The following is a 25,813-nucleotide window of genomic DNA, read 5'->3' as shown; positions in this document are numbered from 1 at the left end:
CCTCATGTAGTGTATCACTCCGCCAAAGCGCTGGACCCGTGACGTCACTGCGCGCGCGTTTTGAAAGTGGTTTGCTATGAATGCGTGATATCGTCTGCCTTGTCTCACGCAGTTTGTTTGTCGTCACTGGAGTCGTTTATAAGCCTATTAAGTCCAAAAAATCACGGGAACGCTCACGCCATGCTCAAAATGCTCCCAGTAACGCCCTACTTGCGCCGCGCGGAGAAACATCCGGCTACGGTGATAAGGCACAGCGGCAACTTCCGGTGCCGTTCTCACCGAGTATAGCAGACGACAGCGCCGAGGAACAGGTTCCATTCCCCGCCGAGGGCCACCGCCGTCGAGCGAAAACATGCGGAGGCATTTTCTTTCGCGGAGCCACCGCGGGCTATCCCCACCGAGGGGCGGAGCCTAAAACCGGTCACGTGAGCGGGTCCCGCGGGCCAAAAAGAGAGGGTTTCTCCGTCGTGTGAATCCCGCTTAAGGGGTTGTGCTACTGAGCACGAGGACGCGGGTTCGATTCCCGGCCGCGGCGACTACTTTTCTGATGGAGGCGAAAAGCAAGAACGCCCGTGTGTACGAGATTTCGGCGCACGTTAAAGATCCTCAGGCGGTCAAAATGAATCCGGAGCCCTCCACTACGGCGCACATCATCGCCTGTGTTGCGCCGGTGCGTTAAACCGTACAATCAATCAATCAATCAATCAATCAATCAATCAATCAATCAATCAATCAATCAATCAATCAATCAATCAATCAATCAATCAATCAATCAATATTGACACAGACACTGGAATTGGCTACGAAATGGCGGTGTGAACACCAAAACCGCATCACAGTATCATCGTTGGGTTTAAGGTGGTCTTTACCCTTCCAACAAATGAACTAGCCGATGATGATGATGCTTAGTGGCTTCCCCTTTGTAACGGGGTGGCGTTGCACAGCGGCCTTAGTCGCAACGCTACTGTACAATCACCTCGCCAAAAAATACAAACAAAATAAATAAAAAATAATGTCAAAATAAAAAGCAAATACTTTTACGAAATACTTTTACGTGAAAGCGACCCCTTATGTGCTTTCCAGTTTTGGTCAGGATAATGGAGGTTGGGTAAAAATTGTTTGCTTTGATGTGTTCATACATGTTTGTAATGCTGGGCCAATCATTTGTCGACCGATACCACACATAGTGAAATGTCTCACTGCGGCTCGGGTTTTTCTGGTTTTGTTATCGCGTTGAAAAATTGCTTACTGCTAACATGGATCCTGCAGCCCATTCTTTTTCAGCGCACGAGCAGCCTGCTTGACGTGTATTGCTCGTGTATGCAATTAAACAAGACGTACATCAGTACAGACGCCAGAGTGCGCTACCAGGAGCCGCTAGATAGGGTGCCTCGATGCCAGCGCCGCCGTACGCGCGTGAATCGAGGCACATTACCGCTAGAGTGAACGCACTACCCCACACCAAGCGAAAAACGACGAGAGAGAGAGAGAGAGAGAGAGAGAGAGAGAGAGAGAGAGAGAGAGAGAGAGAGAGAGAGAGAGAGAGAGAGAGAGAACAAAATTATTTAAAATAAGAAAACCGGGTTAGCGAAGGGGGGTGGCGGAGGACCAGAGGTCCGCCGCGACCGCCAGAGCTCGGCAGGTGACCAGCACTTGGCTGGACTCCTCGGAGATGCCGACGACAGTGCTGCCACTTTTGGTGGGAAAGGCGAGGAAGAAGCCGATGCGGGAGTTTATTATAATTTTTGGTGGCCCAACGTAGAAGGTGAGCTGGGCTCTGGAGAGTTTGTCAGCGAAGCCTGGTGGCGGAAAAGCCTCAAGGCGCTCCTTCCTTTGCTGCCCACGGTGCAGCCAGCGCTGCCATGGTGTGCAGGGAATCGGGATAAATTTGTTTTCGGCTTTCTCCGGATCCAGCTTGAGGCCAATGCATTCCGCGTAGTCACCAAGGCCGTAGAGCCGTTGACGCTGCATTAGAAGGAAAAAAAGGCTTTTACGGTGCTGTTTCTTACAGAGCCAACAGGTCTCATGTCGCGTTATAAGGAGGCTTGTCCCCGAGCAACATACGGTATCCGGGGGCGTCTCACGTCCACAGCATTCTCAACCAACCACGGAAGCAGCCGATCCCCTCCGCCCGAAACACCACAGGACGTGGTGACCCTTCTTCGACAGGTGCGACCTCCTGACAATGCCCCTGACAGTCGCCGAAGCATGAGTCACGTGCAATAGCACACTTTGTATTTTTCTTCTCGCCCGGACTTTTGTTTCTGCCACGTATGCGCAGCCACTTGGCAGCAACATAAAGCCACTGCTATGCTGATACTATGGTGAAGCTGGGGAAAATAAGCCGGGTCCGTGGTTCTCTTAACGGGATGCCCCCATCCCCCATCGTCCTTCGCAATGGCCGTGCTCTTTAGTCGTCTTGCCTACATTTGTTTGTGACCCCAAAAATTCTGAATTTACGCGTGGGGCAAAGATCACACCACAGCACATTAGCTGTTCTGTGTTTATCAACTGGTGTGTCTTGGGCCCAGAGAGGAATAGAGGAATACATGTATGCGAACATAAAATGGATCCTTACGTCAATTAAATATCTCGGAGTACTTTGGTGCCACGAAGACAGTGCGCCGCACTTGCACAGAAAGACCGCTGTAGTGTGGCAAAAGGCTGGAAAGTGGAAACGGTGGAAATACACGCTCGCACACAGCATGTTTTGTGACGTTTTTGGTTAGCAAATTGTGGTGTGCACTATACAGGTTTTGAACTGTCCGCGTTTATGCGGACAGAAACTGTGTTAAGTGTTTCACGAGTCGAAGCAACATACTTGGGAAACCAGGGGGGGGGGAGGGATCAGTTTGTCGCACTTGTTTTTGCGACAGCTTGTTAACCATTCCTATTTTAGTCGTGAAATGTGGGCAACCCTTTTGCGTATACCGATTTGCAACTACGGCAAGGGTTATGTTATTCGCTTGTATTGTGTTTCCGGTAGATTGCTTGAAAGAGACAGAGATATGGAGACTTGAAAGAAGTCTCCATATCTTCCTTTGGAGTTCCTGAGCGTTGCATCCGGTAAAAATGTGTGTAAGGCTAATTATTACTTAATGCCGTGATACCAGTTCCTCTATATAAAGAGAAGCACATACAGCGCAGGCCAAGGCACAATATGTTACTTGCACCGGAGTGAAGTGATTCTCGAACTTGTACTCAAACAACACATTGGCAGTAAAAAACCTGGATGCGGGAAAAAGGTGTATTCGTCCCGTGAGGTGAGCACTGATGTGTGGGTAAACAGCCTGAAACAGCTGAGCACGTCTTCCGAGCCTCTTGGGAGGGCGTGTTCCTTGGCACATTCTTCGGCGTACATGGAAGAAACCTGTCCATTTAGATGCTCACAGCTTTCCGGTTCTTGACGATAGTGAAATCCCGGGTAACACCATAATATTGCTGGGCTTGTACTGTAGTTGGAAGGAAAGGGGGTAGACGTTCGCTACGTGAATATGTTCGGGGGACAATGTCGGTGTTTACGAAGAAATTCAAGCCGCCACCAGACGGGCTAGCGCGAATTGCTCAGACGATACCAGCAAAACTATACCTTAACGCATTGTTTTAATACATGAGTGTGGTTTGGTATCTTATTTCGGTTCAGGTGCGGGGCGGAAGTGCCCGACTTGTACCTATTTTAAGACAGAATGCCACGCAGCGCATGCGTAAGCTATCACGAAAACTAGGATGGTGCACTATTTCGCTTCAAAGTGGCTTGTTTGCTTTACGATATTTTTCTAAAGCGAAAGCTTTCTTAGTGGGACCGACGACGTCCTGTCAAAAAACTAACGCATTTCCCCATAGACCAGCTGGTCAACCGAAAAGCTCTGATAAGATCTCAAGACACAAAACGAGTGTGTGAAACCGGGCTTCCACGTGTCAAAACGTTTACGTGAAGATGGCGAAAAAAAGAACGATCCTAGATAAGACAATACACTTCATTAAGCGAATCTGTTGGGCAAGTTGGTACATTATGATTAAAAAAAATAGAGCGCGACTTGGCCAACGACAGTAAAGAAGAAGCTTGAGCGCTTGTCCCGTCGTCCTGTTCTGTCGTTGTCCAAGTCGCGCTTTATTTTTTTGAAGACAATACACGCATTGATTATGAAGGAATACAGTAGTATACCTTTATCTCCTAAACCACGTATCGTATGCACCTCGATCGTTCGTAGGTGCGATTACTTAGCGCGGAAAAAATCGTCGCATCGGTTCGTTCTTTGTCTGCGAATTGGTTCTTTGAAGGTTTTACAATCGATTGGACGCACTTTCAGCGAAGGTTGAACGCACTTTTAGCTTTCGTGCTTCTTTCAACTTTATCTAGGAAGAGATGGTGATTTTTTTCCGCATCTAGCGCTACTTCACCTACTGTGATCTGATTCAGGCTGGCAATCAAGGCTTCTTTTTTTCTTTTTCACTAAATAAAAACAGCCATTGTCATGGAAAAAGTATCACCATACCTTCACAGAAACCCCATATTTCTGTTCCGACCGGCGTCCTTGATGTTTTGCTAAATGTCGGCCACGTTTAAAGATTCTCCTTCACAGTCGCACCGCCCCACTTAGAGTATTCGTGGCTTAGTACCGTATGGCTTTCCTCGCAAAGGTTCCTCGCGAAAAGCCAGCCCACTGATTTCCGACAAGGTTTAATTACCAGCGCTTATACTGCTGCTTTACTGTTTACAGTTAATCTGAAAGAAAAGACGATGTGAAGTTGCTCACATCGCAGTTATGCATCTTATGCTGGCTTACGGCGCAACATTTTCTGAAACATTTCAAACCCACTGCGGTATCCCTGTTGCTAAGGCGTTTTGCTGCTGCGCCCGAAGATGCATGTTTGCTCCCGGCAGCGGCGGCCATTCCTCTGATAGATCTGACAGAAAACGGTTACGCCCGTGTGTCGAGATTTTGGCTCACTCTAAGGATCCCCAGGTAATCTAAATTAATCCGCAGCCCTCCTCCTCCCACCCCACCTCCTCCTCCCACCATTTTTTTTTTGTTTCCAGTGCGTAGTTAACAAACCCCCAAAACCTCCCCGCAGAAGTTCACCAATAAAGGTTCTTGTCACCTAAAAGAAGGGCAGTAGAGTCGCACCTGCAAACAGCCCTTACCACAGCACTATGCGCCATCGGAGGGATACCGCAGTACAGAGCAGACTCACAAAAGCAGCTGGTGGCAGGAAACCACAACGGAAGCAATGAGGAAACGAGACACATAAGTATAGAATTATATGCAGTAAAAGTTCGCTAATTCGAACTTCCGGTTAATTCTAACTCACGCCCTGGTCCCGGCACAGCTCCCTACATTTCAATGGGGGAAAACTTCCGATAATTCGAACGCGTCGGTATCCAGGACGGTTAATTCGAACTGATGATTCCCTGGGTTACATCGCTCCTCGCAGAAGAAGTCGGCCCAGAGTGATTAATGTGTGGCAAATCCAAACCAAATCAAATTTACCAGAGATGCAAAACAACGAAACAGAAAAACAACAGCGTGGCGCGTGCGCTCCTGAACAGCTTATTTCGCTTCTACAGAGGGCGCCGCGCCACCGGCGCCAGGGCTCCGGCGCATGCCATTGATATTTAGGAAACATTATTTACGAAATCACCTGCCACAAATGTGTAGTAGCGCCTAATTCGCGATAACGAGTCCAGAGGTGGCTTCTTTGTGTTCTGCCCGCGCAGTGTGGCGCGATTTCCATTCATTCTAGCGCCCGCCCGCTAATTCGAACTCCGCTTAATTCGAACAATTCTATGGTCCCCTTCGAGTTCGAATTAATGAGCTTTTACTGTAGATACTAAATGCGGGACATGTGTCAATACATACTAAATTACAGTCCCCGTTAAACGCCGATTAGGGCTGTGATAGTGGGATGCGAGCCATTAAACAAAACACGTATGCCGCAACTTGGGCTTGCTACGAATAAAGCAGGCAGAACATCGACTGCTGCCCACTTGCCTTCATGCAGAGCAAGGCATGTTTATCAGGGGCATTGACGATAACTTTGTGGCGTAAGAAACTAATACCGGATTTACAGGCTCGTCACCCTCGCACTACACCAAGCAAGAAATTAAAAAAAAAATATATTTATTTGCCTGTATCCTGAGGCGCACTTCCTGGTAAGCCTATATGGACGCTAGGTTACACTCTTCACAGAGTACGCCATAATTGGTTCTTACCTTGAAAAAATTTGTCAATATCTCTGCTCCCACCAGTCCAGCACCCGTCGGAACCGGACTCCTAACTGCCGTTGGCGGCGGGTGGGGGCGCCTGAACGCCTTGCTTGCTTGGAGACTTCTTTCGCGACTTCCGGGGCTTCGACTTCGACGCAGCGTTTTCGGCACCGTTGGAGCCGGCAGTGTTTTTCTTCGATCGCCTCGAAGTCGCTTTCTTCGCCCTCTTGTTCTTGGAACTGCCGCGAGAACGGCTTTTGCCCGCTGTCTTGCGCTTTTTTCCACGTCCGGTTCCACCGTTGTCTTCGGCACCCTTGGACTTAGCCGCTCGCTTTTTAGGCGCTATGGAGCGCGACAGGGACCGGGACTTGGCCCTCTTCCGAGCCGCGGTGGCCGTCTTCTTAGCGGTCTTGGTCTTCACGCGCGAACGGCTCCTCTTCCGGGAAGCCGAGCGGGAACGCCGCCCAGCGGACTTGCGCCCCTTGCGCGTGGCAGCATGGGTGGCTCCTCCGGAGGACTTGGACCTCGACCTCCTGGCCTTCTTTCCCGGGCTCTTAGCGGTGGCGCGAGCTCCGCTCTTCCGAGTGACGGCCTTATGGCTCCTAGCCCTTGAACGGGAACCGGAGCGAGACTTGGCTCGGGTGGAACGCTTGGGCGTGGCCCCACGCCTGGCTTTCTTCGCCGGGGTTTTATCGACAACCTGAGCCTTGCCCTTCCCAGCTGCGGTCTTGCGAGCTGGACGCCTGGACCGGGACCGGGACCGGGACGCGGAGCGAGACGCGGCGCGGGCGGGACGCTTGGCCCCAGCCATGGTGGTAGGACCGCCGCCCTGCTTCCCCCAGTTTCAGCCGAGGAGGCCGAGGCCGCCCAGGTCAGTGCAGCCGGCGGTGGAACCGACGGCGGCGCGCGTTGCAAGTGCGCGAGGAGTGCCGTCGCGTGCGCCCGCGCCACGCAGCAGATAGCAGGGATCCCATCTGGCGGCAAACTTTAATGCTAGAACGAAGTGAATTCTGATAAAAAGGCGTGCAAGGGTAAATAAGGCAAAGGGAAAGAAACTGGGAATACTCAATGCGATATAAAAAAAATTGCGGGAATTTTTTTATATGCACCTATTCTTCATTTCTTGCACAATATACAATCGCGAGGCATAGATAACCTGCGTGGGCATGTGTTAAGGCCACCAAACACTAGTGAATCATCTATTGTTCGTTTTTTTTTTTCTGGCCTTCTAAAGGGTCACCTGAGGTGCTGCGTTATCATCTCCCACCCGTAAACTTCGGTTTACAAATTCTGTCTTAGAATCTAATGGCTCCACGACTTTTAAAGCAGACAGCCTCAACTGACGTGCGTGAGGATGCATTGTCATCATCGTCACCTGCCATCTGAATCACTCGGTTCCAATAGTCATAGTGACGAAGAGAAGAAAAAAACGCAATGGGGAAAGATGATGACAATAATGAAAGGACAGGGGGTACATGGCGGCGCATATATGGAGAATCTTTTTGCAGGTTCTGTCGCAACAGGCTGTTATGAATGAAACGGTATTGAGAAAAGCCTGGTTCGGTCAGACTAGATTAGGCTAGGTTTAATATAGTTTTAGATTAGGTTAAACTTAGTTTAGGTTAGGTTTACGGTTACTTAGGTTATGCTAAGTTACGTTGAAACACTGTTCTGATGTTGGTGATGCGATGGAACGACCAGCAAACAGACTCTCTCGGCGTCCACAGTACCGGCATATCAGTTTAGCAATTTAAATTCGGTGCTTTCACTTTCGTTAGGCGCACTGCATTTTTTTATTTTTTTAAGGCACGCAACGTCTCTTTCTGTACTGTGTGGTTCACAATCCCTTTCCAGTTGACCTGTCGTTCCTCTTTGACGCCCCCGATATGGGGATAGCGTAACGCTACCCACTAGGTCGGAGTCGAGGGGAAAAGAGGCAACGCAGGTTTTCTTATAGAAATAATTTAATTAAGAATGAAGTTGGCTGGTGCCGACGCGCTCGCCCGGCGAGATGATGCGGCTCGTAGGAGCGGGTCGTGAAGGCGGCCGGCGCTCGACCTCGGACACGGGACCTCTCTCTCTGTGGCTGGGGTGCACGAGGTACGCTTGCTCTGTAGGCCCGGGAAGGTCGGGGCTCTCGTTCCGGTGCACGGTGATGTCCACACACGCTACAGGGCCATAGGGGCGAAATCAAAGTGCTGTTGCGGGATCGCTGGTCTGCGTAGATGGGTAAGAATCATCTCGATATCGGCCGGGATTCGGGAGGGCTTTCGGGTGTTTCCGACGACGGCGGGTGGCGAAAGAGTGATCCAGGGGCGTGCTGGCCTTCCTATCACCTCCGCCGGTGCGTGGAGGGAAGGCAGAGCTGGGTGCTGGTTCAGGGAACTCGCGGCTGGCCGGTCGTTGCGCGCTCCACGCGCGTAGGCGACTACTCCACCTGGCACCGGGGTGAGCCTAGCGTCACTAAATAAGATTTAGGGGCTCTAGGTGAGCCCGGTGGAGGCGTGCGTCTCCCGAGGGGGGAGAGCCACCAGATCAGCTTATTTAGTGGCTCTACGAGGGGTGGTACGCACGTCGGCTCTTCAATTGGTGGCACGAAGTTAGCGGTCTTTGGCAACATCCGAACGTCACACCTGATAGTGTCTAGTTGTACGGGCCCACAGATGCCCTCCTTGGCCTTTTTAAAAGAAAGGTCAAGGAGGCCAACAACGCGCGGTACTTTCTAAAGGAAGTTGTTGGCCCCAGTTTGTTCTTTGATGCGCGCTTCTATTTTGGGTGCTTGTTCACCCTTAATAGTCGTAAAGCCCTCACAGCTCGGATGCGGTTGATATCATATTCTCAAGTCACCATCCGTCAACTCTAAACAAACTCGTTCCCACACTCCGCAAGACTACACGCTACACCCCCCCCCCCCCCCCCCTACTGTACGCCACTTTGTGCGGACACTGCGACCAACGGGAGTGCCAGAATGACCCAGATTTTCATCCGAATCGCAGTCCTGCCTACGAGCAGTGGGAGCGTGAACTTGCCAGCTCTGACTCGAATAGGCAGCTATGGCTGACCGAAAGGGCAAAGACGGCGAGTGGAACCAACGAAGTATGGACTAAGGACCCCGCCCGCCTACCAGCACTTCGGTAGAAAATCAAAGCCCCTTTCATCTAACGAGAGAGATGGTTGAAACGCCAAGACTTTTCTGCGCGAAATCAAGTAAGTGGACGTTTGAGATTGATTCGTTTCAAATTTATTCATTTAGAAGTTCTAGTTTGTTAATTCATTTAGTTAGTTAGAAGTTGTTTCTCTAGGTTGCTCTGCGCCAGTCCTGGGAACTCGTAGCTTCCACAGCTTTGGAGGCGCGAAGGAAGGGGGGGAAGCTCCAGGCCTTACTGCTCCCCCTTATTAAGAACGATAACTCGTCCAATACTTAACGCCCTTAAACCATTTTTGCGGGATGACGTTCCTTGGGCAGTACTCCAGCTATTGCGCACGAAAAATCGCAACCTTTGGAACCCGGTTTAGGGCGCATTTGAGAGCAGATTGAGCGAGTCCCCGCAATCGCGATGCGAAAATAAGCAGAAGGGGGGAGTGGCTCATGCCCAGAAAGGAAGAGGCGCTCCCCGAAAGCACCTTCCTTTTGCTGTTTGGCCGCACGTCACTGGAGCAGTGCGGGAAAGCCCGCTCCCGCAAGTGGTAAACGCTGATGCGACTTCTCGAACTTCAAAATATACTTCGAAAACTTGCTCGAAATTAAAAAAAAGCGCTATTCGATTGGAAACCGAATCGAACATTGCGTTATTTGCTTCGATAACCGAAAGTTTCGAATATTCGCACACCGATAGTGTATAGGCATGCCAAGCTTTGTCGTTGTGGGGTATCGTTTTTTTTTTTTTTCGGGATGTAGCTGCACAGGTGCATAATGTTATTGGTTAAATCCTGTTGATTGGATCCGTGAACATGGCTTGTGTGCCGGCCTGCCAGAGGTGTACTAACCTTCTCGATCCTTATGTTCATTTCCTACAGCGCCTCATCCAGTGTTCTATTTGCATCAAACACTGGTGGTGGTCATTTATAAAAGGAACAAAAAAGGAATGGCCGACTGCCGCTTCATGAGCAGTTGGGCGTGGGTTCGATACCCACAGCTTTTGTAAATAGCGAAAAGCATTTTGTTTTTCGTATCTGTGCTAGGTGGCTCGCGTCCCGTGACACGTGTGATGGGCACACAGTACACGTGCCGAGAAAATACGCAGAGGGAACGGGGAGAGCGATCGCCCCACCATGCAACTTTTCCTAGCGCCCCTGAAAGCAGAACTATGAAGCACCCACTTCCGTCCCAGGTATGCACCGCTTCAAATCCCCCCACCACATGTGTAACGCTGGAACCAGTGATCACGCACTCATGCAAGCATGTATACGCACGCGCTCATGCACGCACAGGCGTTCAAAAGTGTAACAGTGTGTTTATATCATATATTTCTTTATTTATTTGGTTATGCAAAAGCCTACGTCGCCCTCACTGGCATTGTTCTAAGGGGGCGAAGGAGAGAAGACAAACAGTACAGCTGAAATCTTGACGAGAAGGGTTGGGAACAGATGACCATGTGATTGAAACCAGGAAGTGTTAGTTTACACTGTCGGAAACATTGCGTCACAGTGTTAATTGAAAAGACGAAGGAGAAAGTGCTAAACGTATAATACAGAGCAGGTAAATTCTGTGTGCGGTTTCAGCGTTCTTGCAGCGGCTGGAAAGAGCTTTTCCTGGAAATGACTTCTTTTTTTTTTACAGGACTGCGACGCTGTTGCAGGTCCACTGGTATGAAGCAGGTGACTATCGCCAACCTCGCCTACAATATAAAGTGCCGTATCACAACGATGACCCTCGCACATCGTAGACGACGCGTCAACCGGCACTACTTTTTGCCGGTTGCGGACCATTGCGCGAGGACTTCAGCTGTGAACTCCTGTTCGAAAGCGGCATAGCAATTGCTATATGGGCATTGTACAACGAAGTTGAAAGCCACTATGAAGTTCTCTTGACGTGCTTTACGAATGAGCGCCTGTACTCCGTAAAAGGAACCGCAGTGGCTTCTTTTGAGGATGTAGCCGAACCAGTACACCCAGCGCTTAAAAGTTGCATCCACACCAGAGGCGGATGAGCTCGCTGTAGGCGCAGACACCAGCTTGCCACCGGAGAGACAACGACGACTTGGAGACCTGCTGCTGTTTTGAAGCTGTTATGAGCCTACATGTAGCGTTCGTTTGACTTCGCTGACAAAACACCGTATAATACCCCCCATGACGACGCGTCCAATTCGGCCCAATTCGTATTGTGTCGCGCCAAACGAGCGTTACCCAATACGGCAAGAAGCCCTACAAATGCCCAAAGATGACGCCGTTGAACCGTCCGACAGAAACTGGGTGGCGCAAATCGTCCTGGTGGACGGGTATGATTGACATAGGTGGTGTATAACTGCATGGTTACCGCTAGCTGAGCCAGGGATGGCAGATGCCTATCCTTTGCCACTTCATAGGCTACTTAGTGTCCACTACTTTTCTTGGGTGGATTTTAAGAGTGGATACTGCCAAACCAAAGTCGATGGACGGGATACCGAAAAGACTGCATTTGTGACACCGTATATATATGGCCTGTATGGGCTTAACCTCTGCATTCTGAATCCCTCCTCCACTCGAACCTCCAGTGGGGGAGATCCTCGAAAGTGATTTTGGCATGCAAAGGAATTGCGGTATCCTCGCCTCAGTCGAGTCGAGAAACGACAAGGAGTGGAGGACAGACCCAGAATACGGCCGTAAGTTCCTACGTGGTCATCGGACTGTGCTCTGTCCCAGCAAAATTCCGTCAACTAGTGGACCTCCTGCTTTCTGTCCTTACATGACAGGCGTGTTCAATGTATCTGGACGACGTGGTTGTGTTTTTTATAAATTTTGAAGGCATTGAGAACACCGCTCGTCTGCCCTCAGAGCCATACGATCGGCTTCTCTAACGCTGAATCACAATAAGTACCATGTCGGCCAGGTTTTAAGCCAGGCGAGTGTCCGTCGTCATCTTATTAAGATTTACCAACGTTCCCACTGCTTCCGAAGACAAGAGCGCGGTAAGGATTTTAGTGCTGCGCTCCTACTACCGGCGCGTTTTATCCAACTTCTCACGTAATGCGGCTTTGCTAACTTATTCCTTTGACGGAAATATTGTTTTCGCATGTGCCGAGGATCAAAATGAATCATTCCATCAGCTGCGTCGCCGTCTGCAGACACTGCGAGTTGGCTACTTAGATGAAAACGCCGTAACCACGCTCCGTACACACGTCGAGCTGTATGATACTTGGAGCCGTTCCAGCGGCGCCAAGAAAGTTTTGGCCGATGCAACCAGCCAAGTATCAAGCTCCGAAGCAAACTGCTCAGCGTTAAAAAAAGAATGTCTTGTCGTTGAACTATTGGTATTAAAATTTCGTAACTAACTTTCCGGTCGGCCATTTGTAGTAGTCAACGATCAACACTCTTTTTGATGGCCCATAAACAAAGGAAGCTTATCCGGACAACCTGCACGATAGAGGGGCAGGCTTCGCGAATTGACTTTGCTGTCGTGTGCAGTGCATCAGGCAGCCAGCATACCAACGCTGAAATCATCTCCCGGCACTCACATTCCAGTGCCTTTTCAGATGGCGTACCATTTCTTAATGTTTTTGACGCGTCCGCCATGGTACATCAAAATGAATCAGAATAAGAACTCCACCGCTCGCTTATTCACGCGAAAGTCTTATACGTCTCATTAAAAGGGGACCATGAATCACCGCAGCATGGACAGGATTTGTACAAAAAACCCACGAAAGCCGGAAGCAAACCAAAGCATGCCAGCCGCGGCCAACAGATGATTACGATTGCCAAAGTTTAACTATTGATTATTGATTGATAACAAATTCGTAAGGTGGGATTAAGGTCAATTAAGATAGGTTAAGGTGTATTAAGGTTATATACTTGGTTATTGATTGATAGTAATGATCAGGAAGGTCGTATTAAAGTTGACCGAGATGTACTAAGGTGAATTGAGGTGGACTACGGTGGATTCAAGGTGAATTAAAAGGGCTTAAGGTGGATTAAAGCGTATTCAGGACGGTAAAATATGGTAGCTGTTGTGTCGACGGGTGGGCGTGTATAGAGGAGCTACTTGTCCCAATAGTACTCCAGGCTTTCCCACTTCAAAGAATGTAAGCAGTTTTACGCACCTCGAAAAAAATTTATTAGAAGGATGCGCCTTCCGCGTGCCTCGGCTGTTTTAAAAAGAGCTGTCGTTGTTCTGTATCCACAGCAACGCCCCCTGTATAAAAAGCTCTTCCCAGCAGGGTAAACGTTACCTTTTTGTTATCGCCTTTTTGTTATCGCCTGTGACGACGATTCTACCACCTGACCCGAATGCTGACATGAATCCAGAAGTCTAATTACGGCTTACGATTTCAACGGCCGTGACACATTCGGTTCACACGTGCCAGATTACCTGTGGTAGAATTAACCACACGAAGCCGTTTGAGCCAGTAGGAGCTGATTTTTAGGGCCATTTCGCAAATCCTCCAAAGGAAATAAGTGGAATATAGAAGCCAATGCTTAGCCTCATCCCATATGCGAAATAAAGGCTTTCCAGCAAGCTGTAGCAGCCGACAGGGCTGAGTTTTTCATGCTCAACATCGAGCTTCGGCAGAGTTCTCGTTAGGCCATTTGTCTCCGAATGGTTGCAGTATAAACTTCGGTATAGTACGTGCGTACCGCGTAGGTCACTGACTACAGTGCACTCCCGTCATGACGAAGTCGGTTAAGACGAATTCTCGCTTAGGCCGAACAACGTGGGAACGTTTGTTTGGTTTTCTATAGACCCAATGCAAAAAAAAAATTTCCGCGCCTTCCCGCGAGGGGAACACGAGTAAATGCAGAGCATTGGGGGTCGTTAACGCCGCGTAAAGTCGCGTTAGGGTGGGTAGTTGGGTCGTAGTTGCGTTGGTGTTGGTTTGGGGTAGAGAGAGGAGAGTAAAGTCGCATTAGGATGGAGCGAGCGTCAACCAAGGAAGGAAGGAGCAACGCATGTGACTGAAGCATGAGCGACTGCTAGCCGCTTTATATTTGTAGCGCGCGCAGTAGAGGGAGACCAGTACGGGGGGGGGGGGGGGGGGGAGAGCACGCATGCGCAAGCAGCGCGCGCCCTTCCACGCCCCACCGCGCTGCTATCACGCACCTGTTACGCCGAGACCGCGACGGAGCGAACGGGCTGACTACGACGCATGCGCGCGCCAGCTGCTGTTGAGAGAGAGGATGGAAGGAGGAGAGGCGCACCTGCTGTGGACGCGGAGCTGTGGACGCCGTCCGACGCAGGAAGAGGCGAGGCTAAGAAATGCTCTGCATTTAAAAAAAAACGCTTCGGCTAAGACGAGCAACTTTCGGGATGACCACCACTGCTGGCAAATCTGGTAGCGAACATGGCAGCCTTGGAAGGGTGCGACGGGGCATTCACGCAAACACAGGGAAAGAAAAGTTGCCCCATCATCCACCATCCACCCCTGTACACTTCTATTCACGGATTTTGTCAGATAATTTCATGCCTGGTCCACTCTCAAAGAAAACAGCCTGAACGGCCGTGCGAGACGATGCGTTGCGTCATCATCATTGTAACTGCAATCACAATTCTTTGGTTGACGATATGCCGTGGCAGATGAGAATACAGTCGAGAAGAATGCCACATGATCACTCACCTTGAGAAGACTGACCCCGCTCCCTTTCGTGGTGGTGTTTGAAAGTTTTTGAGAGCTTTATAAGTTTTAAAGCTTTATTAAAGCTGTTTACAGCTTTCAAATGCAGTTTTAAAGTTTAATGATCTTTACGAAGTATGAGGGTTACAGAAACAGATATGGGCAGTCGGCCAAATGTTTAAATAGTGTGCGCGAGCTCCGAATTTTCAGTCTTATGACTTGCTTAGGAAAGAACAGCCTAGCAGACGATGGGCCTTTTTGCAACTTGGCTTCCGACCTGTTTGCAACACGACCTGTTTGCAACTTGGCTTCCGTCATACGCCGCTGACGCATGAAAAGTCGCCGCTCCCGAACGCTAGTTAAAGTTATGTCCCACTGTACAGACAAGGGTCCCATTGTTGAGACCGTAGCGGGACCCTCGGAGAGCGACAATTGGTTCATTACAAAGGGAGACCCTTTTTGACCTGCCATCATCCCCAGCCATGTTGACGGTATTCAACTGAGAAGTTGTTTGGGGGGAATGGGGGCTTTGTTTCTTGTGTATGCGTATGCCCATTATCTGCCATCGTAGTCTAGGTTCTTACGAATTTCTACCCAGGAGGGTTGAGAGGTCAATATTTCGGAAAACCTTACAAAACACTGCGGTCCCGCAAAGATAATAGGACCTTGAGCAACTGCAGCTGCCGAATGCGTAAACCGTTACAGGTGAATCTCACAGGACAATATCTCACACGGTTCATCCTAAAGTTGTCGGTTTAAAATGACAAAATAAAAATCCCGACAAAAAAAAGACATGTGCCATGGCACATATCTTTTGGTCGGGATTTGTCTTTTGGTTGGGATTTGACCGGCATATGCCCAGTGCACTGGGCATATGCGGTGTTGGTGTGAAGTAGATAACCCTCCACGTGTACTGGTAAGGTATTGGCCGGGGCTTTTTAAGCCAATCACCCGTGCGGATATGCGTCATGTGTGTGCGGGCGTAGGTCTGAACCAGAAACGGCAGGTTTGTCCGGTGTTTCAAATTGCAAGCGGCAACATTGAAATGTTTCTTCCGCACTATTAGAGCGAGCCATAAAGCGTGAAAAAAAAACATCGGAACTAGGCGATTTGCACTTCTGATGGAGAACTCGGCTTCTCAGACTAATGGCGCGATAAAGCGGAGAATCCAACACAAAAATGCAACATTTTTTTTTTAGTTTTCAACCTATACCGCATACAGGTTATGCATACTACTAGCGTCATGTGCAGTATTCCGGCGATCCATATAGCCTTTGCTCATTTTATTAATTCGTAAGCCTTAAATGTCCTAATCTGAGAAAAACCATCGTTGTTGTTGTTCGGTCAAGAAAATGGCCGCAGCTGCAAAATGTAAACAAAAAAGTTCCTTTGGGCACTGCAGTCTGCTTACGTACTTTGAAGGCGAACGCATGGTGGTGGTTGTAAGACTTTATTTCCAAAACGGGTCTTGAAGGACACCTGACAGGTGTCAAGGTGTAGAGGGCACCTCCTACCTCGGGACGGGCAGCCCTAGACTCTCCGCCGCTACGCGGGCCTTCTGGGCAGCCCAGAGTTGATCTTGAAGTTCGCTACTCCTGGAAGCACTGTCTCACTTGACGTTATCCTCCAAATAGGAGGCTTGCGTAGCCCAACCACACAGCATGTGACCCATGTTCACACGTCTATCACGCTTTGAAGCCTGGTGATAACTTGTTTTCTGTTACATGGTATTTGCACCAATTTCTTCGCTTTCGCTCAATTCTGTTTGGGCGTGAGTTACTTCAACCGCCTACGGTTCTGTTACACCGTTTATGCGTTGCTTTCTTAGCTTTCGTTTCTTTGTCTTACGGCGCGATTTATGCCATCAAGCAGACTGGCGCACGCCACAACCTCCCTAGAATCACGGTTCTGCGGCGGCTGGTGTGCGTGCACATGTTCTGGCGTGCACGTTCAGGTGTCAGGCGGCACGAGCTACTCTGCAAGTTTTACGTTTTTGCATCAATTTTGCGAATTTTCCGAATCCGGCAAATTAGCGGCTCAAAGCTCCCGATCCCTCACCCCAAGTTAGTACACGCCACAAACAAAGCAGCAACAACAGCGGTAAGGACTTTTGTTTTACGCGGGCAACGGGCGGAGATGGATTGGTCGAGCACTGGGCTGCTAGTGCACAGACCCGGATTTAAATCCCACCGTACCGCACGCGTTTTTTTTTGTATTTATTAACTTTTTATAGCGGAGGTCACTTTCTTGACCTGACATCTACAACACCGACAACGGCGCATTTTCACAGAATGGGGCACTTAAGGTTTTCGTTTTAAAACCCAATGTGTGATCCGATGGTGTTTGAACCCAGGTCTCCACACTAGCAGCACGATGTGCTATCGCTGTGCTATCGCCGTACACTGCTGGCAGCAGAAAAAACGTTGCTGTCGTCGTTGTTGCTCCTTTGTTCGTTGCACATACCCACTTGCAAGGTAATGTATTGGTATCGAGAGCTTTGAGCAGCTAATGTGCCGCCTTCAGAAAATTCACGATACTGTGAACTGTAAAGGTAAAAACGCAAAAGTTGTAGTATAGTGCGTGCCGCCTTACTCATGAACGTGATTGCACGTGAGCATAACGGATGCGCACCAGCCGCTTAGAAACCTAATTAGTAGTGCCGTGTGCCAGCCTGCTTGCTGACGTAAATCGCGCCGTCGAGCAGGCGTAGAATCAGACGCAAACACGGTGTTGTAGCAGAAAAAAAGCCGATGGAAGACGTAATTCGCGCGAAAACACAAAGAAACGAAAGGGAAAAAAGAGACGCGAGTACGATGTTTTAGAAAGAAGTTTAAGTATCACCAGGCTTTTGCCTTCAAAGGGCGTAAGCAGAATTAAGTGTCCTGAGGAATTTTTTTAGGAACACAAACATACCTCGCGTAGACCGGCCTTGAGGAAGAGAGTATGAGCCAAAAAAATTTTTCTGCAGTTGCTATGGCCAGCTTTTGAGGGTAATTAAGCCTTTAAGCCTACAAAACTTCTATTTTCTGTCTTTAGAAACTACTGATCCTAATATGCAGTTGAAGCCAAATAGTCTAACGGTGGGTAAACTCTCTCCTCGCATATATTAGGCTTGTTCACAAACCTGCCGCCAGGTCCCAAACAATTCTTGAATAAGTTCAATTATTGATGGAGTAATTAGGATAAAATGGCAGACACATAATTACTAGAAGCAAAGACTACTCCACAGTTTCAGTTCAATTAAAAATCAAGCGAGCGCCACCACGGGACAACGTAATTTATTATAATTTTGCTTGTCAAACTTAAATCGGGACTGTGTGCTAGATCGGGCGGGGCGTGATGGGCGTGTCGAAGCAGGGGAATCTCGAGACAGGAAAAACTTGCGTCCCTCCCCAAGGAACAGTCGGACTGTCAAGGCCTCTATGTCGCGGCACGGCCATGCATCAGGAGGAGGAGCTGCGGGTGCACCTTGGGGCTCGCAACTGCCGCAGTCCTGTTGATGCTGCAGGAGAGAAGAGTTTTTTCGTGGTACTGCAGTTTCTTGAAACACTTGGAGAACACTACATACAGTCATCAAGCCACACGTGCTTTGTAAGTAGGCCTGCCCATGAACTGATTAGGATATGAGCAAGGGTATGATAGCCTCCACAACATCCCCAAGCCACCGGTTCTGGAAGGACAACCCCTCCGTCCGTACCCCCACAAGACATGCTACGCCTCAGCAACATCTTCAAGTCCTAACTATCCTCGGGAGAGCCTTTAAATGTTAACCGGAATGATCAGGAAAACAAATAGCCACTTCTATGCTGATACCGTTTTGCAACTGAGATAAATAGGCAGGATCTCGCAGGCTTAAATGGAAGCCCGCGTACCGTAAGGACTATTACCTTCGCAACAATACGACCCTGTCTTTACCTCGCTAACTTTGTTCGCGACGCAAATCGTTGGTTTCAAGAACTGACTCCTCACTGGTCTTTTTTTTTTTGTGCGAGACCCGTTCTTTGGAAGAGAAGCAGATTAAAAAAAAAGGCGCAGAAATTGGCTAGTCAGGGGATACTTCAGCCACATGTTCAAATCACTTTTGCAGCACCTCAGGCGTTACCCTACCGCTACCGCTTCGTCCTAGGGACGTCATTATACTTATAAAAGCCAAGTAAGGGTAGCCACCTCATTTATCTTTGAGGGGCACCCTGATAAGTGAACAGGGCAGCCATCTTAGGGATTCAGCGGAAGACAAGAAAGATTCTGATATATTCACATTTATATCTACACGTGCCCTGAAAACAGCCTATTAAAAGCGGCCTCAAAGCTTCGTGTTCTTCGTACTGCAATCCGGGGTGAAATCTATGTATACGCCTCTGCAAGAAAAAGCGGTACTATGAGATTGACGTCGCACAGTAGTGTTGACTATACAAATTGTACAGCATACTTTACGGGGCCCTTGATACCTTGTCAGCAAAAGAGAAGATGCTTAGTTGGGAAGCGTGTTACACGTTTCTCGAATAGATTATGTTTATAATCGCACGAGGTCGGGATTCTGGGGGTGAATGAAGGGCCGTTTCTAAAATGACACGCAGTGTGGACATGCAAATATCAAAAGAAGATTGTATGAAGTCAAGTTTTTGTAGGCTCCCCGTGGGTTGTTTCTGTTCATGAATTATTTCCGATCAAGTTTGTCCTGACCTTGTCACCGGTAATAAAATAAAGCATCGCATAACAGTGATAACGAATAAAAAATGGCAGCATCTTCACTCCGTGGACGATGGCGAGGGTGCGGAGTACGGGGACTTGAAATGACATCCAAGTTGCGCCCCGAGTGATTTCCGATTTGCGCCCCGACCGTCATTCGATTTGAGCGATGAGTTGCACCTTGATTATTCCATAAATGAAACTGCAAATCACGGCTCAAATCGAATTTCGTTTGATTTTCGCTTGATGGTGGTGTGCGCGCGGATGGACGCGGACGGACATAGGGAGGTCCTAAGGTACTCCGCACCGTTACTGGCGAGGGAGTAAGCCGTTTGACTCGCGAGTACTAACTCACGGTCGTAGCCCAATGGGTAAGACGACTGACACTCACTGCCAGTGTGATTTTTTGCGATTGTAAATGCTGCGCACGGATGCCGACGGACATTGTGCGGTCCTAAGGTACTCCGCACCTAAAATTAATAATGCATACCGCAACACTCCGTAGGCCGCACCGTGTGTCCCCGATATGTTTGTATACCCTGAGAATCTCGATATTTTGCTATATGGTGGTCCATACCTAAGATTCTTCCATAGAGTTTCTTACAATATACACTATAGAGGAATCTGGCTCTAGCGTCTACGCGGTTCACCTCAAGGCCGTCTGTGTCGTCATGGGCCGCCAATAAATCGTGTGCTCGCCTAAATTTCATCATTGGCTTGGGTTGAAACGTTTTAGTGACAGCAAATTTAAACAAAGTTCCACAAAAACGCGAAAAATAGTGTGCAATTATGTAAGTGGAAAATAAAACAGGCTGTTTTAAAACTGAGAAAAAAGAAGTAAAGCGTATTTTTGCCGGAACGTTTGTTCCTGCTATTTTGCCGGCCAAGGTGGTAGTTACGAACAATGTTAATATTTGGGGAGGAAACTCATTATAGACTTATTTTATGAACTTTACCATTATTTCAAATAATAAGTTAGAAGAGTTTGGAAAGTTTTTGCAGCGGGCCTATGAAAACGCCACCTTCGTGGTGAACCGGCCACCGACCGTCAGCTGCAGTTTAACAGGAAAAAAGAAAACGTGGCGTTAAACAGTCGTGGACGATGACAAGATACTAGGACGGATTCAGGAGCCCGTATCTGTCGTATCTTGTGTTCGTCGAAGTCCTTTTGTTTATTTTTTTTGTCGGTTACAAATTTCGCGGCGGCATATTACCCGCTCAGTCATACGTCCTTCGACTGCGGCATGACCAACGTCAGGTGCGATCACGCACTGCCTGCTGTTTCACCGAACACGGCTACCACAGGACAGGAAGGATTTCGGCTTCCTCGTAGCTCGTAGACGTGTTAATGCATAGTGAAGAAAGCAAATCCCCAAAACCGCTTAAGAATCCAATTTTAATGCCAAGCCCAAGTCAAAAAGGGGGGTCTTCCCATAAACCCCCACGACGACATGGAATACCAGGCGCAGTTTCCTCTCTTGTATACTTACTAAGAAACTCTGTGGATTCTCCCTTTCAACTTCTTACCACCCCATCGTGGTTCTTGCCAGCCTATACTGTCCTTACTCCAAGCGTTTAGTACACTATAGTTAGACGCGCGTACAACAACACTGTGGGGCCGAGTTAGTTCGCACACCACTTAACCTGCAAGAATAAAGCAGGTTGGTTTGATTTCAAACGCAATTTTAATTCTACCTGCAACGGTGGTTCAGGCGTTGCTCTGCTGACAACGAGGTCGCGGATTCGATCTACAGCAGCGACTGCGGTAGACGTGGATAACAAACGGATATCGGAGCCTGTCAAAGATCCAGATGGTCAAAATTCATTCGCCGACGTCCACTACCGCGCACCTCATAGCCCATGTATTGCTTCGGTGCACAAAAGTTTTTTTTATCTTCCTATCGGTGGTCTTTTCGTAAGCTTACTGTGCGTTACTGAGTTGGCAGCACGCCAGTAATCTACGAACTAGTGCCAGAGCTTCCATTTATTTTGAATTTTCGGGCTGCGGGTAGGAAAAAAGGCAAAACAAGCTGGGAGGAGATTCACCTTGCAGTTTCAGGTTTCTACACGCCTACACAGATGACTTAAAGGGTACCGTTTCCTGACATGTTCCCGAGTCCTCAGCGAATTAGTTTACATACAAGGGAAAAAGCGCCAAGATGACACCTTGGAGTGAATACTCACCGGTACATTTTTATCTAGTTTATTTCTTTCAAAGAATACGCGGGAGTTCCTCAAAAGTCACCGCGATTTTGAACTCGCAATCAGTGGTCATTCACAAAGTTTCAAAAACCGAAAAGTCACAGCTTTACTGGCGGGCAGTAGTGATAGAAACAGTGAAAGAACTGGGCGAAGTGTAAATGATAGCCGCGCAAATTGCCAGCTGCCACATCAACTGCTCTGAAATTTACAAGGTTGTGCGAGCCATCCCAAGAAACCATTTTTTCTGCCTAGAATTGAGCTGATCTAGATAACCTAATAGCGCACGGAAAGCAGTGATATATGGAAGCTTTGCGTGGATGTTGGTGGGAGTCACACCACATCAGCACAGCATGGATACCGATGTTAGGGAACGAAAAACTTAGACACCGTCTTCAACTTCGCCGGCGCAAAACAACTGCCCGTAGTAATTGGTATTGCTACCTATAGGAAAATATATATAGCCGATTTAGCGCTTCCTGCACCGTAATTTTACGCGCGAATTGTCTATTGTGCCAGCCTCCGGCGAAATTGGTTGAGGCAAATGTTGCCGGAACGGCGAAACCATTGGCTGGCCGCGACCATTTGACCATGACCCACCGCGGTGGCTCAGTAGCTAAGGTGTTGCGCTGCTGAGCACGAGGTCGCGGGTTCCATTCCCGGCCGCGGCGGCCGCTTTTCTGATGGAGGCGAAAAGCAAAAACGCCCGTGTGTTCGAGATTTCGGCGCACGTTAAAGATCCCCAGGTGGTCAAAATTAATACGGAGCCCTCCACTACGGCGCCTCATCACCCGAGTTGCGTCGGCGCGTTAAACCCTACAATCAATCAATCAACCATTTGACCATCCACCCCGCCGGTACTTGATGCCGGCTGAAGGCATTTTACTATCTCCCGCGCGGCTCCTTCGTCTTACGTGCATGATTTATTCGTGTGTATTTTAAGCCAACATCGGGCCTAAAAACCTAGCCTAACCCGACCCATAAAGGTAAGTATCGAATGAATAGAACCCCAGACGCAATGCCGAAACAGAACCGAGCAGAGCTGTGTTACCTAGTACCGAGTTTCTGAATCGAAAAACACCGTGAATAAAAGAAAAACGCACAAGGAACAACGTTTATTAAAAATAAAAATTAGTTACTGGAGGAGGCGGTATTGAACCATCGATGCCGATCGCAAACCGGTGGCGCTACCACTGCGTTACTACGCGAGACTGCGCACTTTTCAGAGGTAGACATAGCAATAACGGTGAAATAAGCTTGTACGATCAATCAGGAGACAGTGTCGAAAAAATATTTTACCAGCTGAAGTGCCGGCTGCCGGAAATTACAATTTTTTAGCAAGCCCACGGTTCATATGTATAACTGAGCACTGGTAGGGTACGAGCGGATGAGTTTCACCTTATCTCGACAAAATTTTGTGGAGTCGCTGCATCACAAAAGCCCAGCACACGTCCGAACGGGGGCCCTAATTAATATAAGCCTCAGCAGGTGGAGGCACCGGAACGGCTTCTTGGCTCGGAGATTTCTTTCGCGACTTCCGAGGCTTCGCCTTCGACGCAGCGTTTTCGGCATCGTTGGAGCCAGCAGTGTTTTTCTTCGGTCGCCTCGGAGTTGCTTTCTTTTCTTTCTTGCCCTCGGAGCTGCCGCGAGAACGACCTTTGCCCGCTGTCTTGCGCTTTTTTCCACGTCCGGTTCCACCTTTGTCTTCGGCACCCTTGGACTTTGCCGCTCGCTTCTTAGGCGCTTTGGAGCGCGACAGGGACCGGGACTTGGCCCTCTTCCGAGCCGCGGTGGCCGTCTTCTTAGCGGTCTTGGTCTTCACGCGCGAACGGCTCCTCTTCCGGGAAGCCGAGCGGGAACGCCGCCCAGCGGACTTGCGCCCCTTGCGCGTGGCAGCATGGGTGGCTCCTCCGGAGGACTTGGACCTCGACCTCCTGGCCTTCGTTCCCGGGCTCTTAGCGGTGGCGCGAGCTCCGCTCTTCCGAGTGACGGCCTTATGGCTCCTAGCCCTTGAACGGGAACCGGAGCGAGACTTGGCTCGGGTGGAACGCTTGGGCGTGGCCCCACGCCTGGCTTTCTTCGCCGGGGTTTTATCGACGGCCTGAGCCTTGCCCTTCCCAGTTGCGGTCTTGCGGGCTGGACGCCTGGACCGGGACCTCGACCGGGACGCGGAGCGAGACGCGGCGCGGGCGGCCCTTACAAAAATGGGTTCTGAATTTCTGTTGACGTTTCATTGAGTTCTCATTGATTCAACGGAAAATCAACAGAAACTCAATGTTCATTGAGTTTACACATTGAGAACACAACGGAATTTTCGTTGTGGTCCGCACAATGATTTTTATATTGTGGAGTTCTTGTTGACTTTTTGTTGTATTTTCAGTGACTCATGGTGATTATTTGTGAAACTCAATGTTCATTGAGTTTACACATTGAGAACACAACGGAATTTTCGTTGTGGTCCGCACAATGATTTTTCTATTGTGGAGTTCTTGTTGACTTTTTGTTGTATTTTCAGTGACTCATGGTGATTATTTGTGAAACTCAATGTTCATTGAGTTTACACATTGAGAACACAACGGAATTTTCGTTGTGGTCCGCACAATGATTTTTCTATTGTGGAGTTCTTGTTGACTTTTTGTTGTATTTTCAGTGACTCATGGTGATTATTTGTGGGCAAGTCATCAGCAACTGATGCCAAATACTATCTGCATGCTTCTTCGACATGGACAGCCACGTGCACTAAAACTTTAATACCCACTGTCCTGGATGTATGAGCCTAATTAGGCAGCATCTTAGCATATTTTTGTGCAGTGTGAGTGTATTAAATAAGTTGCATTTTTCAAGGAAGTTGCATTTTGTACCGGTAGCCAGCTTTCACAATGCAACTCTCAGCGCTTTCTTGTACATATGGCAACATATCCATACGACATGCATGATATCATAACGATTTCGAGATGTCTTCAATATCACAAAGATTTCAACGAAAATCACATAACTTTTACGGCATGTTGTCGACACCTTATGAATTCAACGACATTTCGTTGTCCTCAACATCATGAAGGTCCAATATCGCAAAGATTTCAACGACTTGTCGAATAAGTATAACGACATGTCTTTAATGATAAGGACTTCTACTAGATGTCGATATACTGCAAGATTATAAAGGTCTGATATCGTAAAGAGTCAAACAACATGTCGAAGATCAACAACATGTTCATGATATAAAGATTTCAACGATGAGTCCTAGACATTCTGCAACATGTCTTCAAGGTATTCTTACAACATGTCACATATCGCACAAATCAGCGCGTCATGTCTGATGCTTTGTGTAACATCTCGCAGACAATATATGTTCTGCCTTGTCAGCATTGGAAGCATACAAAGTACAAGATACAGCACAAGGTAAAGTACAGTACAAACTCTGATAACTTGCACTTTCAGTGTGATCGAACAAAATTCAAATTCTTGTTTATACTGTTGTTTTATCAATGTTTCTAGAGTGCATATTTCAATTTCAGCCATTCAGTTAACCCATAAAATTCACTTGTCCATACTACAAAATATCCGCTGCTTCACCATTAGCTAAAAATTTGTCTCCAGATATCATTAAACAGCAGCGTCTATATCTGGTATAGACGCTAGACGAAAACGTTTGCGTTCTGATTTTTCCCTTCTAGACGGACGATAGCATAACGACAACGATGTCAAGATATGCTTTGACTCATACCACGGCAAGCACAATCGTTTGTTGCTGAAGCCTCGGTTGCTCTTCGTCAACAACAAACTGAATCGGCCGGACAGTTTTTTTCGATTGCGTGTTTCCATTTCTGCGCAGGCCGGCGGGGGCGGCCCATGTTACATCTTTTTCGCTCGTCGCTGCCGCCCACAGTACCTGTTTGCTGCACTTATTACGTCGCCGCCACCACATGCTTCGGTCTCTTTAATATTGCCTTGCATTATCCCCAACTTGTTA

General features: G+C 48.5%; 1 protein-coding gene across 1 annotated transcript; it reads right to left on the bottom strand.

Moving 5' to 3' along the window:
• Nucleotides 1–1,705: 1,705 nt before the first annotated feature.
• LOC144158336 (uncharacterized) lies at nucleotides 1,706–24,037 on the bottom strand (the record flags this gene model as incomplete). Its single annotated transcript, XM_077689160.1, has 4 exons — nucleotides 1,706–1,965; nucleotides 6,215–7,037; nucleotides 8,204–8,376; nucleotides 23,473–24,037. Coding segments are annotated over 3 exons (1,500 nt in total), but the record flags the coding sequence as incomplete, so codon positions are not given.
• Nucleotides 24,038–25,813: the final 1,776 nt, after the last annotated feature.

This window comes from Haemaphysalis longicornis, unplaced genomic scaffold (assembly GCF_048455015.1).
Source record: "Haemaphysalis longicornis isolate Haplotype H1 unplaced genomic scaffold, Haemaphysalis longicornis Haplotype H1 scaffold_1, whole genome shotgun sequence".
In the NCBI taxonomy this organism is placed as follows: domain Eukaryota; kingdom Metazoa; phylum Arthropoda; class Arachnida; order Ixodida; family Ixodidae; genus Haemaphysalis; species Haemaphysalis longicornis.
This window is presented reverse-complemented; position numbering and strand designations above follow the sequence as displayed.